We start from the raw sequence: 19,006 nt of genomic DNA on the forward strand, positions 1-19,006 counted from the left end.
GAGGAGTGATCAACAGTAAAGACCAACAGTAAACAGTGAAGTTCCCTCACTAATGTACTATAATATCATACACCGATCAGGCATAACATTAAGACCACCTCCTTGTTTCTACACTCATTGTCCATTTTATCAGCTCCACTTACTATATAGGTGCACTTTGTAGTTCTACAGTTACAGACTGTAGTCCATCTGTTTCTCTGCATACTTTGTTAGCCCCCTTTTACCCTGTTCTTCAGTGTTCAGGACCCCCATGGACCCTCACAGAGCAGGTACTATTTGGGTGGTGGATCATTCTCAGCACTGCAGTAACACTGATGTGGTGGTGGTGTGTTAGTGTGTGTTGTGCTGATCTGAGTAGATCAGACACAGCAGTGATGCTGAAGTTTTAAACACTGTGTCCACTCACTGTCCACTCTATTAGACACTCCTACCTTGTCGGTCCACCTTGTAGATGTAAAGTCAGAGACGATAGCTCATCTGCTGCTGCACAGTTTGTGTTGGTCATCCTCTAGTCCTTCATCAGTGGTCACAGGACGCTGCCCACAGGACTCTGTTGGCTGGATATTTTTGGTTGGTGGACTATTCTCAGTCCAGCAGTGACACTGAGGTGTTTAAAAACTCCAGCAGCACTGCTGGGTCTGATCCACTAAGATGTTTACACTAGATGTTGGAACATTGCTGTGAGGATTTGATTGAGCGTTAGTGAGGTCAGGTACTGATGTTGAATGGTCAGTTCTGGATCACTCCAACTCATCCCAAAGGTACTGGATGGAGCTGGGTGGAGCTCCATCACTCCACAACCCAGTGCTGGGGGGCTTTATACCCCTCCAGCCCACACTTGGCATTCTACATGGTGACCTTAGGCTCATATGCGGCTGCTGCGGAGGGTCCCGTCCTATTGGTCAATGCTGTCCTGTGGAGATTATACAAGCTGAGCAGAGTTGAATGGCCATATCAGACATTAAAAGTCTGTCTGGAAATTTTGGTCATGCAGGGGCAGATTTACTAAAAGAGGCTCTAATTACTGACGGTCTGCGGACTCTTTGTGCTGGTGGGGGTCATTTAGCAGGTTATCTCCTGAGAATGTAGTTCCACTGCTCCACAGCCCAATGCTGGGGGGCTTTATACCCCTCCAGCCCACACTTGGCATTGGGCATGGTGACCTTAGGCTCATGTGGCTACTCCAGAGCGTCTTGTTCTATTTTGTTCAATTAATTTCACAATTATTTATTTGCCAACGATACAAACATGTTAAACTCCAATGTAAACAGAGCTTTCCTTCGTCCTTTGCAGATGTTTTGGACGATGAGGTGGCGGAGTCTGTGTACAGAGACCGAGGACTAACGCTGGACACAGAAGCGGTCACAAAACTCACAGCTGAAACTTTCAGCACTGCAGTGACACAGAATGGCCTCATGGTGGTGCTGTTCTATGTGAAATGTGAGTGTCATATATCTGTCTGATTATTCTCCTGATTGTAGAGGCTGACTAAATTCTTTTTAGAGCAAGATCAGTGGCATTTCCAGCTATGTAGTATTTTGTATTAATTGCTTATTAATTATCTGCAAATAATTTCTGCAAAATTAAACCATAAGTGCACATTTGCTTTATAAAGGAAGGCTCTCTAGACATTGTCTGTTTTCTTTTTATCCTGTAGGGGACGCTGTGTGCATGGCTTTCCTGCAGTCGTATGTAGAAGTTGCTGATGCGCTGGAAGGTAAAGCACTGAATGTGGAAAAAAACAAATTTTTATATATATATATCTATATATATATATATATATATATATGTATATATATATATATGATGTGTATATATATATGATGTATATATGTGTAAGTGTATACATATATGTGTATATATTTGATATAATACTAAGAAATGTTATTTGCTTTTTAATCTATTTAATTCATGTAGTCATTTATTAATTGTTAATCAGAATGAAATTATAATAAAAATTAAAATATTTAATCTAAAAGAAATTAGATGAATGAATAATGTTTGTACGTAATCCATGATTTAATAACTTTTTGTTCTTTCAACAAAATTTAAAGCATATAGAAATATTCTGGTGTCTAGATTATATATTTTAATGTACGCTATATAGTCATATGCAAAAGTATGTGAAAGGCATAAATTCATTTTGTTGATTTTCTGAGTGTAAAACACTTGTGCACATTTTTATACACACTGTTTATCTGCTGAATTTAACATATTAGGGGGGAAAAACAAAATGTAGCCTGTGCAAAAATTATGCCATTTTTTAAAATTTATATATTTAATTAATTTCAGTAAATAAATAGAAATTGTGCACTAAAATTTGCAGAAAACTGCCATAATTAACCAGAAATTCCACAAGTGTTTCTATATTTCTGCATAATTCTGTCATTGAGCTGTGAGCAAATATCTGAAATGGTTGATTGTAGAGACTCCGATGTCTTTACAGTGGTGGTGATAGGAACCAGGGGTCGCCATGACTACAACACTAATATAGCCATTTTATTTACTATCCAGAACCACCAGTGAACCTACACGAGTCTTCTGAGTTTATACGGAACGTTGATGATGGAAAATAGTGATAAATCTGAAATAATGTAAGTTGCCTCATAACATCCTGCATGTATTAAACAAAAGGATGTTTTAGGCCAAAAGCTTCTCAAAACTGCCATAAAACAGTGTTGAACATCAAAAATGTGCAAATTCCCTTTAGTATTTCCAACTCTCTCTCTCTCTCTCTCTCTCTCTCTCTCTCTCTCTCTCTCTCTCTCTCTCCTTCTCTCCCTCTCTCGTTCTCTCTCTCTCCCTCTCTCACTGTCTCACTCTTGTCTTTCTCTCTCTCTCTCTCTCTCTCTTTCGCTTTCTCTCTTTCTCTCTCTCTGTTTATCTCTCTGTCCCACTCTCCCTTTCTCCCTCCCTCTCTCTTTCTCACTCTCTCTCTCTCTTTCTCTCTCTCCCGTTCCCGCTATCTTGTTTTCTCTTTTTTTCTCTCTCTCTCTCTCTCTCTCTCTCTCTCTCTCTCTCTCTCTCTCTCTCTCTCTCTCCCTCTCTCTCTCTCTCTCCCCCTTTCTCTCATCTCTCTCTCTCTCTCTCTCTCTCTCTCTCTCTCTCTCTCTCTCTCTCTCTCTCTCCTTCTCTCCCTCTCTCGCTCTCTCTCTCTCCCCCTCTCTCACTGTCTCACTCTTGTCTTTCTCTCTTTCTCTCTCTCTCTCTTTCGCTTTCTCTCTTTCTCTCTCTCTGTTTATCTCTCTGTCCCATTCTCTCTTTCTCCTCTCTCTCTCTCTCTCTCTCTCTCTCTCTCTCTCTCTCTCTGTAGATGTGAGTGGTATAGAGTTGGCCTATGTAGACTGTGGTGAGTGGACTGTTGTCTGCAGTGACCAGAACATCACGTCTTTCCCCTCTGTTCTGCTCTATCGCCCTGGTGAGGTTCCCCAGCGCTACAGAGGCATGCTGGGAACTGGCAGCCTCCACAGGTTCCTCCTGCTGTGAGTTATCTAGGAGCTTTTCTTACAGTCTGGTCATCTACAGCAGACACTCTACTCACCACTGAACTCCTCAGACTGAGTGGATCAGTACACCACTGTGCACAACTGTCATAAGCTGTTGACAGGATTTCACCTATAACCTTTATATTTACTAATGTTTATGTTAATCACATGATCTCTAAAGGTCAGTGTGGCACCACACTTGAGTTTCTCATGCTCATGATTACAGAACTTTAGATGTCAAAGCGGTCCCCCCCCCCCAAAAGATAGGTTCACCTGAAGAGTTAGATACTGAATAATTCATAGTAGATACTGTATAATTCATAGTAGATACTGAATAATTCATAATAGATAATGAATAATTCATAGTAGATACTGTATAATTCATAGATGCTGAATAATTCAAGTAAATATTGAATAATTCACAGTAGATACTGAATAATTCATAGTAGACACTGAATATTTTGTAGTAGATCCTAATTAATTACTTAATAAGTAGTTGCCTAATAATTCAAGATGGATATTGATTAATCAATAGTAGTAAATGAGTTGTTTACAGTAGTTAAAGAATAATTCATGGTGAATACTGAGATTCCTAGTAATAACTGAATAATTCCTACTAGACTAATAAGCCTGCAGTGTAAGGGATTAATGCAGAGGGGCTTCACTAAATATCCTCCATCAGAGCCTGAAGGATTAGCAATGAGATGTTATATTTAACAGCAGTGAAGGTAAAGTGATGCCTCAGGAGTTATTGATTGAGCTCAGCCTGCACACTTTTTATTTTTCAACTCAAGTGTTTTTTTCCACAGTTAGTGATTAAGTGACCCTTATTAGCCGCACAATGGGGAAATTTCACCTCCACATTTGACCCATCCGTGCAGTGAAACACCACATACGCTAGTGAACACACACACACTAGGGGGCAGTGAGCACACTTGCCCGGAGCGGCGTGCAGCCCTTTCCACAGCGCTCGGGGAGCAGATGGGGGTTAGGTGCCTCGCTCAAGGGCACTTCAGTCACGTACTGTCGACTCGGGATTGAACTGGCGACCTTCCGGTCATAAGGCTGGTTCCCTAACCTCCAGCCCACGACTGCCCCCAGTTTTGCAGTTCTGCCATGTCACACATTATAACAGTTCACAGCTGTTTAAATCCTTTAATAGCTGCGTTATATGGCTGTAGTACCTTCTAACGTTTTGATTGATTACCAAACAAAAAGCCAATTAAAGTACCAAAACAGGGGGTCTCTGATACAGTTTTATGGGAAACGTACATTTAAAATGAGTGGTTATGTGTGACCTCATATGTGAAAGCGTTAATATTTTATCAGTAAGGAGTGATAAGTGCCGCTGCCAGCCCCAGGAGAAATCACTGGTATGCGCTAATTGGCTTATTGACATCCAGAACGCCAGCCAAAGTCTGCTGTTCACAGATACTACAAGATAATGACTCAAACCACAGCACTTCTGTCTGTAAAGCTTTCAGAGCACTGCCAGGAGTTATTTCAGCCTTATATAATGAAAGATTAGATATATTACGCAAAAATACTGAATCATTTTCTAACTATGCTTAGTTTTACTTTCGACACAAATACCAGTTTTATTTTCCAGTTAAATTACTTCCTGTTAATGCAGCCAGAATTAGGGACATTTTTTGCTATAAGTGTTATGAGCCATAATTTTTTAATTAATGTATGTATGAATCATTATTCTGGCAGAATAATATGAACAACACACCAATGAGGCATAACATTATGACCACCTCCTTGTTTCTCCGCTCATTGTCCATTTTATCAGCTCCACTTACTATATAGGTGCACTTTGTAGTTCTACAGTTACAGACTGTAGTCCATCTGTTTCTCTGATACTTTGTTAGCCCCCTTTTACCCTGTTCTTCAGTGGTCAGGACCCCCATGGACCCTCACAGAGCAGGTACTATTTGGGTGGTGGATCATTCTCAGCACTGCAGTAACACTGACGTGGTGGTGGTGTGTTAGTGTGAGTTGTGCTGGTCTGAGTAGATCAGACACAGCAATGCTGCTGGAGTTTTTAAACACTGTGTCCACTCACTGTCCACTCTATTAGACACTCCTACCTTGTCAGTCCACCTTGTAGATGTAAAGTCAGAGACGATAGCTCATCTGCTGCTGCACAGTTTGCGTTGGTCATTCTCTAGTCCTTCGTCAGTGGTCACAGGACGCTGCCCACAGGACGCTGTCGGCTGGATATTTTTGGTTGGTGGACTATTCTCAGTCCAGCAGTGACACTGAGGTGTGTAAAAACTCCAGCAGCACTGCTGTGTCTGATCCACTCAGGCCAGTGCAACACACACTAACACACCACCACCACGTCAGTGTTACTGCAGTGCTGAGAATGATCCACCACCCAAATAGTACCTGCTCTGTGAGGGTCCATGGGGGTCCTGACCACTGAAGAACAGGGTAAAAGGGGGCTAACAAAGTATCAGAGAAACAGATGGACTACAGTCTGTAACTGTAGAACTACAAAGTGCACCTATATAGTAAGTGGAGCTGATAAAATGGACAATGAGCGGAGAAACAAGGAGGTGGTCATAATGTTATGCCTGATCAGTGTATAATGAACCATTATGTGATTATAGACAAGTTTCTACACTTTAAAATGAAGATATCCATGAAATCTCACCACAATAACCATATAAACAAAATTCCAGATGATCTCTTCATACAGCGCAATAATGTATGATCATATTTCCCAGCCTCGTGTCCTGATGAGATTCCATAATGACTCGTTAAAGCGATTGCAGCGGTTAAAGTAATTATCTGTTGAGTCCTTTTAAAAACCACTTAATGTACATCCTTTAGAAAACAGCATAATGATGGTCAATGTTGCGTCTAGACATGCACTCCGAAAGCCGATATCCGTTTATCGAGATGTGGGAAGGTCGCGAGCAGACGAGCAGCTGCTGCTGTTGTGACGAACGAGTGAATTAGAACTACATAAAATGGACACAGAGCTGATTTTCTTTGTCTTTTTATATGATATGAAAAACATAATTGTGCTCGACATTGTCAAAGGTTTGCCCTCTATTGGAATATTGTTGAATTTAACTTTAATTTAAAAAACAGAAGATGATAAAGGTTTAGTTTATCTGAAATCAGCTCTGTGCTGATAGTTTGTGTATGTTTGTCTTCAACACTGACCTTCGTCTTCATCAAAGTGTCCTCAGGATGAGGAGCAGCGTTTGTCTAATGAATGATTTGACAGTTTTCTTTTCCAAACTGCTGTTAAAATCACACATTGAAGCTCTTTTGGTTAAAAACTGCTTCAAACACTTGAAAGGTTTGATTGCTGATGAGTGCTGGTATCACAACAAGTGCAGAAAGCGGGCGTGGCTTGGCTGTATTCACAAAGTAGGGCTTTTTTTTAAGCTTTGCAGTTTTGCTAAGAAAAATAGAAAAAACTTTCTGTTTAATATGGTAAATTATGGCAAACTAGCTACAAAACATGCTAATTTTAATCCTGTAAAGTGCATCCTTTATTATTCAGTCATTAATCGTGAGGTTAATTATTCATTGCTATAAATTTCGTCAGTAACTACTATGAATTATTCAGTATCTACTATGAATTATTCAGTATCTACTATGAATTACTCAGTATCTACTATGAATTATTCAGTATCTACTATGAATTACTCAGTATCTACTATGAATTATTGAATGTCTACAATGAATTATTCAGTATCTACTATGAATTACTCAGTATCTACTATGAATTATTGAATGTCTACAATGAATTATTCAGTATCTACTATGAATTACTCAGTATCTATTATGAATTATTGAATGTCTACTATGAATTATTCAGTATCTACTATGAATTACTCAGTATCTACTATGAATTATTGAATGTCTACAATGAATTATTCAGTATCTGCTATGAATTACTCAGTATCATCTGTGAAATATTCACTATCTGTTATGAATTATTAAATATCTACTATGAATTATTCAGTATCTGCTATAAATTATTCAGTATCTACTGTGAATTATTCAGTTTCTACTAATATATGCGACGCTTTAGGCAGCCCTGGTTTGATGAGTTTACAGTGGATTGACAGGTGTCCCCAAACTTTTGATGGGCCGTATATATACGAGTGTCCAGAAAAGTCTCTGTAGTTCTGTTTCAGCTCTGAGGCTTCGTCTCTCACTCCTGTGTGTGTTTAGTTCTCAGGTGCCGAGCCCCACGTCTCTCTCCTCCTCAGCGGAGGTTCTGTCCTTCCTGGAAGGAGATCTCTACAACACCAACTCCGCTCTCTCCCCCGTCCGTGTGCTCGGCCTTTACTCACCCGCAGACACAGGTACCGCTGGCTTTGAGCTCTGATTCTAATAAATTAAGAAAGACATCATTTATATAGTCTAACTCAGGGGTCATTAACATGTGGCTCCGGAGCTGCATGCGGCTCTTTTACTGCCCTGTTGTGGCTCCACAGCTGAATTAGATTAGTAGGTAAAAATAAAATAATCCTCCTTTACAGTAAAATAAAGCTCTGCTGATCGTTCAACACAGTTTAACAATAAATGGTCTTAAACTCTGGAGTTAATGTAGAACTGCTGATTCACCCTTTAACCCTGAAGATCAGCGCAGACTGCTGGTCACCATAGCAACACAGAAAACAGTCTCACCTAGCTAGTAGCTAACGAAGCGGCAAAGAGAGAGATTTAAGACGAACAAAGATAATTTAGAGATGAATGGACCTATTTGCGTTTATAGTCACTCCAGCTGGTTTCCTGATACGTTTAATCTGCAGCGACAAACTGACAAACACTAAACAGTCGCGAGGCTGAAGTCAGATTATCATTCGAATTTTTTCTTAATCTTCCCGTTCCACCTTAAATGATGCCGCAGTTACATTCTGGCACCTCAGGCACCATTTAAGGTGGAACGGGAAAATTCAAACAAGAAGCTGGTGAATGAGAAGCGACTTCAGCCTCATAAAAAGTCAAACATTGAGAGACATTTTACAAGAAACTGTTTCATTTTTGCGGAAAAGTTTCCTGTTGGAGATGCGAGAAAAGCAGCTATAGCTGAGCTAAAGCTTAAAGCAGAGCAAAGTCAGTCTGTGTTTTCATTTATATTATATTTTTAGCCTATATTATTACATCAGCACATACTGAGACATATTTACAGCCAAGATGGTAGAATGGACATAAAATCTTGTGGCTCCCAAGTTGGTTTGATTTTTGTTGAAAGGACAAAATGGCTCTTCTTACCGTTTGGGTTGTGACCCCTGGTCCAACGTTTAGATCAAGAAATTACAGAGAAATATCTATGAAAGAGAATTATCCTATTCGTTTGCTTCTGAAAGTTAAAATGCAGAGTTGCATTAACGCTGGTATTGTGCAGGATTGTTTCTGTTATGTTAAATGAATACCACACAATTTTTATCCTCCCTTGATCCAGTCTTGACTGGGTTTTGCCTGAGCCTGGTCTTTGACTCAAACACGACACTGCGCATTGACATACAAAGCGAGAGCTTTAGAAGTTAGAGCTAAGCTAGAGCTTGGAGTTTCTCTTCTCTTTTCTATTTTTCATTTTTTAAGATTACTGCAATTTTTGGACTCCAATTAATGATCTAACCTGTTGTTAAGGCCAAAAGTCTCAACTTTTCACTGTCTGCACTTCAGAAATAAAAGAGAAATTTATGTTCAGGCAAACAAAAAATATTTTCTTTTGGACCTTCAACCTTTCGAGTTATAAATATATGGGCCTTGAGCTGAGAAAGGTTGAGAGCCCCTGCTCTTTGGCTCGGAAAGAGCAGGATAGTCTCTTCACACGGACCCCCTGCTGGTGTAGACGCCAGCATCTATATTTTAAGAGAAAGTCATTGATATGTGAAACCACTGTAAAAACTCATCAACTTTTGTGGAAAGTAAGCAGCAGTAATACTGCTGACAACATTATTACATTATTATTTTACATTCATGCTGGAATTCGAACCATTGCACTTATAACATTTGTCTAGTTTTATGTACCAAAAACAGTCATAATTAATTTCTACATGACCATTTTCCTCTTTTTTTCCTCTCAGACTGGAATTCAAATCATTTACAGCTTATTTTAGATTCAGCCTGGAATTCAAATCATAAACAGCCTATTTTAGATTCATATTGGTATTCGAATCACTAACAGTGTGTTTCAGATATAGAAACATTTGTTCAGTCACAAGTTAACATTGCTTAAATAAAAAGCAGAATAATCCATTTTCCTCTTTTTTTCCTCTGTTTATCAATCAGGCCGTTTTTGTTACTGTGCCTTGGAGACTGCTGTATGTACATTAGCTCTGTTCTGATTTGCTGCTCTGTATTGTGCCTCATTCAAAGCTACAGGTTGAAACACTCAATCATTTACAGATTATTTTAATTCAGACTAGAATTCTAATTATTGTTAGCTTCATTTAGATTCATATTGGAATTCAAATCGTTAACAGTTTATTTTAGATTCAGACTGGAATTCAAATCATTTACAGCTTATTTTAGATTCAGAGTAGAATTCAAATTATTTACAGCTTATTTTAGATTCAGACTGGAATTCAAATCATTTACAGCTTATTTTAGATTCAGACTGGAATTCAAATCATTTACAGCTTATTTTAGATTCAGACTGGAATTCAAATCATTTACAGCTTATTTTAGATTCAGACTGGAATTCAAATCATTTACAGCTTATTTTAGATTCAGAGTAGAATTCAAATTATTTACAGCTTATTTTAGATTCAGACTGGAGTTCAAATCATTTACAGCTTATTTTAGATTCAGAGTAGAATTCAAATCATTTACAGCTTATTTTAGATTCAGACTGGAGTTCAAATCATTTACAGCTTATTTTAGATTCAGACTGGACTTCAAATCATTTACAGCTTATTTTAGATTCAGAGTAGAATTCAAATCATTTACAGCTTATTTTAGATTCAGAGTAGAATTCAAATCATTTACAGCTTATTTTAGATTCAGAGTAGAATTCAAATCATTTACAGCTTATTTTAGATTCAGAGTAGAATTCAAATCACTAACAGTGTGTTTCAGATATAGAAACATTTGTTCAATCACAAGTTAACATTGCTTAAATAAAAAGCCGAATAATCCATTTTCCCTTTGCCTAAAGGGGATAATAAGCTGATTATTTGGATCAGACGCGTGAGAGAAGAGAGGGGAAACACTGAAACATGCAGGGCAGGGACGCTCCAGGACCACGAACCTCTGCTTTAAACGTTACCATAGATGGTTTGTTTTCACCGTGTCTCCTTAGTAAAGCATGAGAATCATATGAATTCGAACAAAACACTTATGTAACAGTGTTGTGCAGTGGATCATGGTTTGTTTTTGTACCGTCACGGCTCGTATTCTGTTTTGTTCTTTGGTGTCCAGATGTGGTCGTCTTTGAAGAGGCTGCAAAGTCCCTGAGAGGAGAAACACTTCTGGGACTGTTTGTACATGAAGAGGCAGAGAGATGGTAAATGTTCTTCCTGGAGCTCAGCTGTGTTACAGACACTTCCAGTAATAGACTTGCTTGTGTATAAAAATTGGCAAATATACACCTGATGACTGAAAACAACAGCAGCAGCAAACACTCACTAAATTTCACTGTAATGCCACGTTTAAGCAGGGTGGTAAATCAGGGTCAGTTATCCAGTATAAAACAACAGCACAAATTACAAAGATACTTCTCTAAGGTAAACAGTGAAAAGAATCCAGCAGGACCACAGAAAGAATCACTGCTTTCTTATACAGTCCAGGGGCCGGATTCACATAAGCTTTCTTAAGAAAAACCTTGCAAAGGTTCTTAAGACAAACACTGACTAAGTTGGTAAGAAAGTTCTTAAATGCAGTTCTCGAAAAACTTAAGAAGTTCTCAGATATTCTGTTAACTTGGCTACAAGGAGATGCACAGCTGGAAACAGCATTCCGAAAAACGGCGCAGTTCACCTCGTTTTTTTCCCACTTCAGAAGTCTTTTATATAGCGCTTTTTACAACCGGCGTTGTCACAAAGCAGCTTTACAGAAATATCCGGGTCTGAGCCACCATGAGCGTCGCCAGTGGCAACAGTGGCAAGGAAAAGCTCCCTAAGAGCAATAAAAGCAGTCCCATATATATTTATATTAAGTGTCTCTAATAACTGTATCGTTACACATGCATACCATATGCAACGGCACTGTTGTAACACTATTCCTATTTATATTAAAAGAATCCTTAATGTTTACAAATATCTGAAATAAACTGCATCCAACCCCTGAGGAATTCCTAACTGGATAGTTTACAAACACCTTTCAAAAGGCCGTAATTTCCCCCTCGCTTCAGACCCACCACGCATACCTTATTCAATCATGCTTAATTTTGTTTTTTAATGCAAACATCCAACATTATCCCAATCCTCTAGTTTCCCTAGACCAATATCCACCCACACCCCTATCACCACATTAACACTCATACAAAATCAGCGTTTAACATAACCTCGGCTAAAAGTTCGTTTCGTTTCATCATTTCTTTATATAAACAAAGTTCACAATGTCCAGTCCATCATCAGCAAAGCACGGGGCAGCAGAGAGCGAGAGAGCACGCGAGCGAGAGAGTCTGGGAGATACGGCGTCTCCCCTTTAAACCCAGTAGCTCGCCGACCGTTTTCAACGTGAAGCAATGGAATTCCTTGAAACGAGAAGCTCCGTCGAACCTCCGATGATCCGCCTCAGCGCCAAGAGTCCGTACTTCTAGAAGCAAAACACAGCGTTACCGTGTCCAGTGAACAACATCCAAAACACCGGCGGCCCTCTACCTTCCAAACACCTCGCTCTTTCAAACTCCGCTCCTCTCCTCTGTCTCCCCACTCCTCCCCCGACGTGCCGTGTACTTCCTGTTTATCTCTGAAGGAGTCCTCCGATTGGCCAGATCGGTCCTGACGTCAGCCCGCATGGCAAAAATTACGGTAGTACATATACATTTAAGAGAGATAATCACCATTATCATCAAACATAATTTGATTTCCCCTCTATATAACATGGTTAACCTAGAAAATAGGATAGGCATCCAAACTTTAGTTATAGACCATGGGGACATTGTCACACTGTAACTACTGATGAGTTAGGATGGATTAAAGAAGTACAGCCTATGTAATTACACATGTGTATCAACTTCAGTTTTGCCTTATGTAATTACACAAGTGTATCTTCTACACAGGAACGTTCCTGTAGTGCAGTGTTAAAGATACACTTTATAATAAGTGGGCAGTTCCTGTGTAGTTGTTATGTAAGTACTGTGTTATAATGGAGTGGTAATATAGATGTTGCATTTGGGAGAAAGGCAACACATTTAATTAATGTGATAAAAGTTAAGTGTTAAGATAAGGGGACGTCTGCTGTTCTGTCACATTACAGAATGGTTTGAAGCTGAAACTGGTTACAGTGTCACAGCATGAGCAACATAAACACTAGCTGAATGTTAGGAAAGCTGGCAGATACAGTGTAAATAATCTCTTAATGTAAGTTATTAGATGCTTCGTTTTACTGCTGGGGAAGAAAACTTCTAATAAAACTGCTGTTCCAGTCTGATTACAAATCTAATTACATTTGTGTTATTACTGTGTAATTACATGAGAGAGAACAGGCTGTTACAACTATCACTAACATCACTAACAGCTTATTTTAGACTCAGAGTAGAGTTCAAATCATTAACAGCCTGTTTTAGATTTATATTGGTATTCGAATCACTAACAGTGTGTTTCAGATGTGGAAACATTTGTTCAGTCACAAGTTAACATTGCTTAAATAAAAAGCAGAATAATCCATTTTCCCTTTGCCTAAAGGGGATGTTAAGCTGTTACAACTATTAAGATACACTTGTGTAATTACATAAGGTGTAGTTCTGCAATCCATCTGTAACAGTGACTAAATCATTAGTAGTTACATTGTTGTTGCATATGTTGTTCACATGTAACTACACAGTTATTAGAGACACTTAATATGAAATGGGACCACAAAAGCTTTAATAAAAGAGCATTATGAACCGAGAATAAGTTTTTATCATTAGTATAAAATATTAAAAATTCACCAAAAAAAACCGATGTGAACCCTTCTTTAGTCAGGCAGTCAGCACGGTGCTAACAGGAGAGGCATTAGCTTCTGTTGTCTGTTAGCTACATTAGCCTCGTGCAAAACTAAAGAAGCAAACTTCAGGCGACAAACATGTTTTGGCCGACTGAACCTATTTGGGATAAGGAAGGAATTAATTCTGTATGTTTTTTTTGGGCGAACTTCAGTCTTGTGCAAAAGTTTGAGCACCCCTAGGCAAATTACACGTTTTGTTGATGTTTCTAAGTGAAAATAACTGAACACATCCTCTACAGAGAGCACACTTCTGCTGTCTCTGGCTGAATTGGACATATTTGAAAGACAAAAAAAAACATAAAATGTGGGCTGTGCAAAAAATATGACACATTTTATGTTTTATGTTTTTTCCAGTATGTTAAATTTAGCAAATAAATAGAAACTGTTCACTAAAATTTGCAGATATTTAAGTGAGTTCTCTGTAGAGGACGTATTAACTTGTTACTTGTTTAATAAATCAATCAAATCAATAAAACATGTCATTGAGTAGGGGTGCCTAAACTTTTGCACACAACCGTATTCCGTAGGTGTGATGTGTTCTCCGGCTGGGTGCTGGGTGTGAGCGTGTGCTGCTGTGTGTTTTCTCAGGGCTGGAGAGCACTCTGTGATGCTGCCTGCTCTCGTGGTCTCTCATGGGCCTGGAATTCAGCGTGAAGCTCATTCCCTTCATTCATCCACACCACAGGAGCTGGTCTCACACATACGGAGAGCCACGCTGGATCCATTTGTAAGTGTGAATTAATCTGAGCAAACTTGTTCTATTGGGATCTTCCCAGCTGCTGTTCATTAGGGGGATTTCAGAGACAACTACAGTTAGATTTAGATCAACAGATGGTTCACTGTAGATGCTCAGTCTGTCTTTAACGGACATTTGACTAAATATCTATAAAATGCAACTGAACTTTAGGAGACTCAACTGGAAATCAGTTTAATGTGCTGGAAGATTTTTATATATTTTTATACATTATTCTTATATATAATTATATATTATATTTTCTGCACAGATACCGTATAACTGGTAGAAACAGTATATAACAGTATTATTATCTTCATACTGTAAAATCTACACACACTGCAGATTCATACTGGATTAAAATCACTCCACAATTATTACTGTCAGACTGTAAAACTACACACACTGCAGATTCATACTGGATTAAAATCACTCCACAATTATTACTGTCAGACTGTAAAACTACACACACTGCAGATTCATACTGGATTAAAATCGCTCCACAATTATTACCGTCAGACTGTAAAACTACACACACTGCAGATTCATACTGGATTAAAATCGCTCCACAATTATTACTGTCAGACTGTAAAACTACACACTGCAGATTCATACTGGATTAAAATCGCTCCACAATTATTACTGTCAGACTGTAAAACTACACACACTGCAGATTCATACTGGATTAAAATCACTCCACAATTATTACCGTCAGAGTGATTAGAATGAAGAGCTCCACTAGAGCCTTTAAAGCTCTGATTAACCTTGAGTCTTTTGAATAAAGCCTGATGTCCTCCTCAGTTGATGGTATTTACTCTATTCTACATGATGAAGTTGCTAAGGAATCAGCCTTGATTAAACTAGAAGTGGAGACATAAACAGGAATCGCTGCTTTGAAGTTCTTCTGGGAAAACGAGTTCTCTTTTAGTGAAGCGATAAGTTTGGACAGAGCGTTTTATCCTATTACTCATCATGTTACCTCTAGTTCATTAGAGAAGAGAGACCGAGGGTTCACACGTTCTCCTCTGACGCAAACGGCAGTAAAAATCGTCACTGGCCGTTTTCAGGATTAACTTCCTTTGACAGTTTCACAGCGTTTATTTCTCTGCCTGTCTTTTAAATCTGACATCAGTAGCTCATCTTTCGTCTCCGCTCGCTCCGTCCAGCCCGAGCTGACCGTAGAGAACCTGCCGTGGTATTTGGAGCTGGGGAAGCCGCTGCTGCTGCTGTTTGTCGGTGCGGAGGAGAGTCCAGAGACTGACCAGTCACTGAAGGAGATCCAAAAAGCACAAAGCACCAGACAACTGGACTCATCACTGCCCTGCTGGATCCACCTGTGAGTGCAAATCATCTGTACCGCAAACACACTAATTACAGCTGGGAGCATCACTAATGATTATTTTAGTAATGGAGTAAAATTTCGATTATTTACATGATTAATTAGGTTTATAGGAAATGGCTAAACAGTAAAAATGTAATTAAGTGAATAATAATAAGCCATGAAATGAAATGAACAAATAAAAAAAAAAACAAAGGGCAAAAAGAATGAAGTAAGAAAAAAGGGAAGGAAGAAAGAAAGAAAGGAAAAAAGGAAGACAGAAGAAATGTAGGTAAAAAGAATGAAAGGACAAAAGGAATGAAGTGAGAAAAACGGAAGGAAGGAATGAGAGAAAGAAAAAAGAATGAAAGAAGAAGGAAGAAAGGACAAAGAAAGAAAGAAAAAGGAAGACAAGAAATGTAGGCTAAAAACGAAAGACAGAAAGAATGAAGGGAAAAAAGAAATAAAGAATGAAAGAAAAATTAAGGAAAAAAGAAAGACTGAGGGAGTCATAGAAGGAAGAAAGAAAGGAGAAATGAAGGGAAAAAGAACGACTGAAGGAATTAATGAATAAAGAAAGAAAGAAGAAATGAAAGAAAGAAAAAGAAAGGAAGGAAGGAAGAAAAAAATAAGGAAAAAAGAAAAATGGAGGGAATGAATGAAGGAGGAAAGAAAGAAATAAAGAAAGAAAGAAAAAAGGAAAGACAAGAAATTAAGGAAAAAAGAAAAATGGAGAGAATCAAGGAAGAAAGAAAGAAAGAAAAAAGGAGAAATGAAAAAAGAACGACAGAAGAAATGAATAAAGAAAGAAAGAAAGAAAGGAGGAAGGCAATGAAGGAAGAAAGGAGGAAGGAAGTTCTGCGTGGGCAGGTTTGAGTCTGCACTTCTGTCTTTTTTCTGTTTTTGATGTTAAGAAATGATGAAAACTGTGAAAATGTAAAGGATTCTTTTCTTTCTTAATAAAAACCCTACGATAGTAACTTTTCCTCAAATTCAGATCTTCTGCTCCCGAACGGCCGAACGTCCGGTCTGGACTGAAGGTTTAGAGTCCACAGTTTCTCCTCTCGTCTCAGTGAGAAACGAGTGAGAAAAGATTCAGCGTAATGTGTGAAGATGATGTTAAAGTGTTTTTAACTGATCTGGTTGTGTATCTGCTGTAGGGGTCGAACTCCTGCTGGACGGTCAGTTCTAGAGTCCTATCTCGGGTTTGTTCCTCCACTACCTGCTTTGGTGCTCTCACAGCTGGCCTCCGGAGGAGAGGTGTTTCACTTCCCCTCAGAGCGCCCCCTGCTGGCCGGGACCATCGTCCAGTGGCTGAAGAGAGTAGAGGACGGCCAGGAGCAGCCTGCAGGTCAGTAATACCAGAAAACGTGTAGAGAGGAGAATCATCACTCTGTAATGTCTAGAGGGCGCTCCCGAGCGAGTCCAAAATGAATGGGTTAATATGGAGCATTTCAGCAAAATCATAGTTTAGAAATGCTGAAACATTTTTAATGTAAAAGAATTCATTCATTTCCTGAACACAGAGCAGCATAAAACATTTAACACTGCTGTTATATTTTTAAGAGCTTTTAAACTCGAGTTATAGGAGTTTATAACGGCGCCTCATGTACGTTCATGACATCAGTGAGCGTCAACAGCCAATGAGCTGCTCCGCTCGCCAACCAATCAGCACTCAGTAGCAGTAATGTTAGTGTCCTGCTGCCCAAAACCCGTTTGCTGTAGAATAAAGGAAACAAACAGGTGAGATTTCGTTGCTTTTTTAGTGAAATCCATCCTTCTACTGTCTAAAATGAAAGGAAAGTTCTGGGCGAGTGATTAGAAACTATTTTAACTTTTTGTTTTTAGCCATTTGGTTCCATTTACTCCCATTCATTGAGGACTCACTCGCCGGCGCCCTCTGTTTTCGACACATTGGGGGAAATAGGAAGTGGCCAGACTCCTCATGAACCAGCTCTGGTTATACTCCGTCTGTAGAGTTGTGTTAAAGCGAAAGGCTGCGGTCAGTGTAGGAGAGATCTTGATAGCACTGGTATCTGAACGCTCCTCCTCAGCGATTACTTGCACACAGTCAAGCCGGTCCAAGCAGGCTGTATGAACACGTCATGGTTTGCTGACAAGCTGAAATCTCACGTTTAAAAACATTAAATTACATTTTACTTTGTGTTACAAAGTCAAAATCTGCACCTCACCACTCGGCTATTTTCAGCTGGCTTTGCGCTGCGCATGAAGGATCGTGGGTGACTAAAAGTCTGGAAGGATCCACCAGCAGAGTCCTTTGGCATTTTATTCATTCGGGGGGAATAAAATGCCAGAAAAATGTAGGATATGGGCCCTTTAACAGCACAGAGTTTGAGGTGAATTTTGATGATTTAGGCATGCAAGTAGCATGATGCTGATTAGTGGGTATATGTTTACCTGTTAACTACATTAGCTTCAGAGTTCCAGTGCTAAAGTAATGAGCTAGACACTACTTTGGCTACATTTGATGTAAAATGAAGTAAATTAGATTTTTTGGTGGACTGTTCCTTCAGTAACTCAATGATAATGCTTAGTAATGCAGTGCAAATGGCCCTTTTTCAGTATGTTCACAGACACGCCTTTTTGTAGTTTTTGTCTCTGTATTTCTGCAGTGCCGGTTGGTGCTTTACCCCGTCCTCTGTGCCAGCGGTCAGTCATCTGCAGCTCTTGAGAAAGTTCATAAAACGCAGTGGGCCATTCACTCGTCTTTCTGCCCTCATTCATCGTGCACCAGCTAATACAATCGCCATTGTTCACTGTGGTACAAAAATCAGCATTACTCAGCCTTGTCCGTCAGCTATGGTGACGTTTCGCTGGTTCTGATCCAAATACCACTCTGCTCTCTCCTCCCTGAAGGCCCTCTGCTCCATTTTACCCGTTTACAGTTTCTCCTCCATCACCGGCGAAAAACCTGAGCCGCTTTCTCAGCAGCATCTTCCATCTGCTTCCTATGAGGCCGGGGGTAACCATATCCCTTAATTGTGTCTGATCGTTGCCAGTTATTTCCTTGAATCTGCTCTGACTCCAGGGACGGGGCCCTTTTCGGTTTCGGCGTGCCAGCTCTCTGCAGTTTAAGAGAACAGTTTCATCCTTCTGACATTACGAATGGCCTTTTTTACAGCCGTGTGTGAATCACTCTGTCCTCCCGTGGAATATTTCCTATGTTTTATACGCCAGCAAAGTACAAACAGCTGCTTACATGCGATTTATACACGGTGAATCAAAAACTGTTGCTCAGATGTTGTTGTTGTTGTTGTTTTGTAGTGATCACTGATGTTTAGCACAAGTTGACACAAAATAGACAACATGGTGGCT

At 39.4% G+C, this 19,006-nt stretch overlaps 1 protein-coding gene across 1 annotated transcript in view; it reads left to right on the forward strand.

The window, feature by feature from the left end:
* The window catches only part of txndc16 (thioredoxin domain containing 16), a 44,409-nt gene that overhangs the window by 14,134 nt on the left and 11,269 nt on the right, over positions 1–19,006 (forward strand). The window contains exons 11-18 of the mRNA XM_036593848.1: positions 1,294–1,440; positions 1,658–1,717; positions 3,314–3,482; positions 7,689–7,822; positions 10,890–10,974; positions 14,208–14,346; positions 15,519–15,688; positions 16,831–17,021. Coding sequence (XP_036449741.1) covers positions 1,294–1,440; positions 1,658–1,717; positions 3,314–3,482; positions 7,689–7,822; positions 10,890–10,974; positions 14,208–14,346; positions 15,519–15,688; positions 16,831–17,021 — 1,095 coding nt within the window. The remainder of the gene's footprint in view (positions 1–1,293; positions 1,441–1,657; positions 1,718–3,313; positions 3,483–7,688; positions 7,823–10,889; positions 10,975–14,207; positions 14,347–15,518; positions 15,689–16,830; positions 17,022–19,006) is intronic.

The sequence above is a fragment of the Colossoma macropomum genome, unplaced genomic scaffold (genome assembly GCF_904425465.1).
Source record: "Colossoma macropomum unplaced genomic scaffold, Colossoma_macropomum, whole genome shotgun sequence".
NCBI lineage: Eukaryota > Metazoa > Chordata > Actinopteri > Characiformes > Serrasalmidae > Colossoma > Colossoma macropomum.